Genomic DNA, 4,103 nt, shown 5'->3' with positions numbered 1-4,103 from the left:
TTGTGTCCAGGAGAAAATGAATATACTTACCAGTAATGTTAATGCTCACCCACAGCTCTTCTGGGAGGATCTAAATCCAAATAGATATGCTTTATAGAAGGTGCAGCTAGAGTGCTCCTTAGAGGCAAAGATGATAAAGCTTCTCTTTTGTTGTTGTTGTGTATGGTCAAATCAGATCCGACTGGCACAGGAGGAGATTGCCCACACCTTTTCCAGAGAAACATCTGGTAGCCTCAAACAGCATAGATTCGGAATTGAAGCATAGCTTCTTGTCACTAGGCTATTAGAGCACCCTTAAAGATGATAAAGCTTCATCTCACATATTTTTGACATGTTTCTAGGAAAGGCTATTCCTTGGACAGGGACATTATGCTTGGAAAAGTAGAGGCATGGAAACGGAGAAGACCTCAACTAGATAGCTTGACACATGACTGAAGCAATGGGCTTTAATGTGTCAGAGATTGTGAGGATGCCACAGAACAGAACAGGTTTCAGGTCTGTTGTTGATAGGGTAACTATGAATTGTGCTCAACTCTACAGTACCTAACAACACCACCACCAATTGCCTTTAACCATCCCTTTTAAAATTCTGGTTTGATACTGAGGGGCCAAATATTCTTTACAGTATCCATGCTGCTCTTCTCTCTCAGATTGCTGGCATCTGAATAAAAGTGCATCTAAAAGATTCAAACTTTATTTCTACTCAAATCCTTGCTTCTTGTAGTGTCAGACAACCAAATACTGTCAGTCCTCCACTACCACAACACAAGATGCTATTCTTCAAATATACCAAATGCTGTCCTGCTTTTATCTACCAGGTTTTCACGTGGTTAGATGTCTCCTGATTGGTTAGGTCTTAGCATGAATGTTAAGTGACTTCACTGAATATGTGTCTAAATTAGTTCCTATCTGTAGTACCCTGTCCCACTTTCTCTAATTTTCTTCTTTGCTCATATCACAGCTAAAGTCCTTATTCATATAGTGATTTCACTTTTTAAATTTTTTTTATTTTATTATTTTTTGTGTGTACTGTCAAATCAGATCTGACTGATACAGGAGGAGATTGTCCCTCCTTGTCCAGCAGAGCAGCTCATGGATTTGAACCACATACCTCTGGGACTGCTGTGCAGCTTTTTGCCACTAGGCCACCAGAGCTCCCTAATGATTTTACTTTTATGATCTATTTTCGTTCTCCCTTGCTGTTGGCATCATGCCCAAATATCTTTTACTGGTAGTGCCCCCCACCCCACTAATGTCTTAGGTGTTACTTGATATTCACAGCAAAAGACTAACCTTTTTGCCTTAAGGGGATCTAACTGGGCAATGCAATCTGTGTTCAAAGCTTTCTGGGGTGGGGGATTAAAAAAACAAAAGCTCCCTGAGGGATTAGGTTGAGATTAGTCTCAGTGGAGACTACATTTTTGTTTAGCTTTACCCCAGCCCTATTAGGTCTACCATCACTCCCTTCTGATAGCACTGTTCCAATAAATTCTTTGCTGAACTCTCATCTTTCGTTCTGCTTTTAGGGAACGTAACCTATAAACCCTACTCTTGTTCACACTCCAACACAAACTCCTGTCTCAGGCTAGGCTTATGTCTCATTTTTCTACCCACTCCCCCCCTCAAAAATGTTAGCTTGATGTGTAAAAGTCTTTACTTCCTGGAACAGTGCATAGTTTACAGGTGGTGCTCAATTAATGGTCTCAATGAGTGGAGAGCCCGTGGTTTGCTTCACAGCTCAGCTGCCAGCACTCATGTTGTGCTCAACTATAGGCATTATGAGTCATAGCTGGTGGACATGAGCTGAGTGGTTAAGAGACAGGGCCAAGCCTGGGACAGCAGCTCAGCTCTGCCACCACATTGCCAGGTGAGGCTCCACATACCACTGAAAGGTCCTAGAGGAAGATCCAGTCTCAAGGGTGGGCTTAGTTCCACCACTTGAGTCCTCTCTGGACTTCCAGAGATGGTCTCTCTGAATTAGGTCTAGAGGATGCAGTCTTCCCTGTTAGATATGAGCAAAAGTAGAGGCATGAGAGAAAACACTGCCCCAGTTCTTCCCCTTTCTTGACAGAAGCAGGTTGGTAAGAAAGAGGAACTTTGAAAAGAATCCATAATCTACCTTCTCAAACTAAACAGAGTTAGTACTTTTGGGGAGGAGGAAGCTTGTTACTATCTGGATTTTAGCTTCTAGGACTTTGAGTTGTGGTGCTGGGGAAGAGTATTAAACATATCATGGACTGCCAAGAGAACAAATAGGTTTGTTCTTGAGAGGGTGAAAGTAGTTTACTACTTGGAGACAAGGATTTTGAAGCTCTATCTCACATGCTTTGGTTATGTTGCCAGGAGGGACCAATCCTTGGAGAAGGATATCATGCTTGGAAGTGTAGAGGGTCAGTGCAGAAGAGGAAGACCTTGGATGAGATGTATTGACACAGTGACAGTGGCAATGGGGTCAGGTGTATTTGAGATGGGGAGGTTGGTTCTGAACAAAGGTTCAGAACCATTGTTCATAGGGTTGTTATAAGTTGTAGTTGACTTGATAGCACATAAGAAATATGTAGGCAATTTGGGACAAAAATTATGTCAGTCTGTACAACCTCTATTTCCTGTAGCCCACGTCCTTGCCTGTGGCACACGGTGTCAACAGCATAGTGACATGTCCCTGATGATAGTGGACTGCACAGACTTGTCTTTCCAGCTGAACAAAGAACATCTTGAGGGTAGGCACTGGCTGTGCTAGGACTCTCTGAACAAAGTAAGGCCTAACACAGAGCAGGTACTTGATAGATAAAAGACAGAGTCATGAAGGGAATAATGGTGTTGGTTATGCTTGACATTCCAACAGATACTTTTGACAATCCAGATCTATCCCTGTAGTAAGCTGTGACTTCTTATCTTAGGAATAAAGTCTAAACTTTTGAGCCTTGCTATGACACAGTGAAGTGGTCACCTTTTCAGTTTCATTTTTACTAGTCTAGCCAAGTCTCTACATCAGCTCTAATTGGTTCACCTGGGGAGAATGCCAGTCTCGTCCAGTTCTTTACTAGGTAGAAGTCCTCCACACCCAGCCCTCCTCAGTTTTGGGTCTTTGGGGAAGGTGGGCTTGAGAGCTTAGCAGTTGGTCAGCACTAAGGCCACTACCTGCATAGCTAAATCTTTCGGGTTTCAGTGTACTGAGGAAGAGTTTGACCCTACAGCACGCTCATTTGGACTCTTGCCCCCAGCAGTGCTCCTGCCTTGTCTTCAGCATTCCGGACACTAGAGATCCCGAAGCAAGGGTTTGGTTTAAATCACCAGTTGCCCTCTTGGCTCTCCTTTGTGGTCTCCCGAGCTACTGACAAGAGAAGTCCTGGAGGCCTTCAGGAGCCCGATCCCGGTCCAGGCTAGCAGCTTGTGGGAGCAGCTGCGGCAGTTCTGGACCTATCATTGCTCCCAGCGCTTCTCACCACGGCGGCCGCCCCTGCGCCGCATCTCCTCCATGTCCACCTTCTACCTGATGGACCACCACACGCGCCAGGCAGAGCTGGGCCTCTGCTATGGCGCGCCGCGCACGCGCCTAAATGACGAGACCTTCGTGTTCCGCGGCGGCCGCTGGGCGTCTGAGGGCACACACGTGCGGCCGCGGGCTCCAGAGCCCTCGCCCACCAACTCGAACTTGAAGGCGCACGCGCAGCAGGTGAACAGCCAGATGCTGATGGAAGAGAACAACTTTCTGAAGGTTCAGCAGGAACTGCTGATGGACATGCTGACTGAGACCACCGCACGCATGCACCTGCTGGAGAAGAAGCTCAATGCCGGGGTCAACGCTGTGGCAGCAGGTCGTGTGTGGCCGAGGAGAATGCATAAGCGCCAGGCTGCCGGCAGAGTGCTCATGATTGAGCACAGCGCGCTCTAAGCGCCTTAACGCAATAAAGCTTCGTTGATGCGCTACAAGCCTGTTTCTTCGCCAGGCTCCTGTGGCTTTATGGGGCTAGAAAGGGAGCTGTCTCCGGGGTAGATTCCAGGCGGGGCCAGGGGACTCCGTGCGCACCAGTGCAACTGAGCAGCCTGTCTTTGCGTATGTTAGGACAGAGGGAATCATAGAGTTGAGAGGCAAGCCTGAA

At 46.6% G+C, this 4,103-nt stretch overlaps 1 protein-coding gene across 1 annotated transcript in view; it reads left to right on the top strand.

Annotated features, from left to right (window-relative positions):
* CBY3 (chibby homolog 3 (Drosophila)) overlaps positions 1-3,895 on the top strand; it is a 16,143-nt gene extending 12,248 nt beyond the window's left edge. Inside the window, exon 2 of the mRNA XM_006898149.1 lies at positions 3,332-3,895. Coding sequence (XP_006898211.1) covers positions 3,332-3,895 — 564 coding nt within the window. The remainder of the gene's footprint in view (positions 1-3,331) is intronic.
* Positions 3,896-4,103: the final 208 nt, after the last annotated feature.

Source organism: Elephantulus edwardii, unplaced genomic scaffold, assembly GCF_000299155.1.
Source record: "Elephantulus edwardii isolate Elephantulus edwardi_28Jun2011 unplaced genomic scaffold, EleEdw1.0 scaffold00221, whole genome shotgun sequence".
Lineage (NCBI taxonomy): Eukaryota > Metazoa > Chordata > Mammalia > Macroscelidea > Macroscelididae > Elephantulus > Elephantulus edwardii.
The sequence above is the reverse complement of the archived record's forward strand: the minus strand, read 5'-3'. Positions and strand labels throughout refer to the sequence as shown.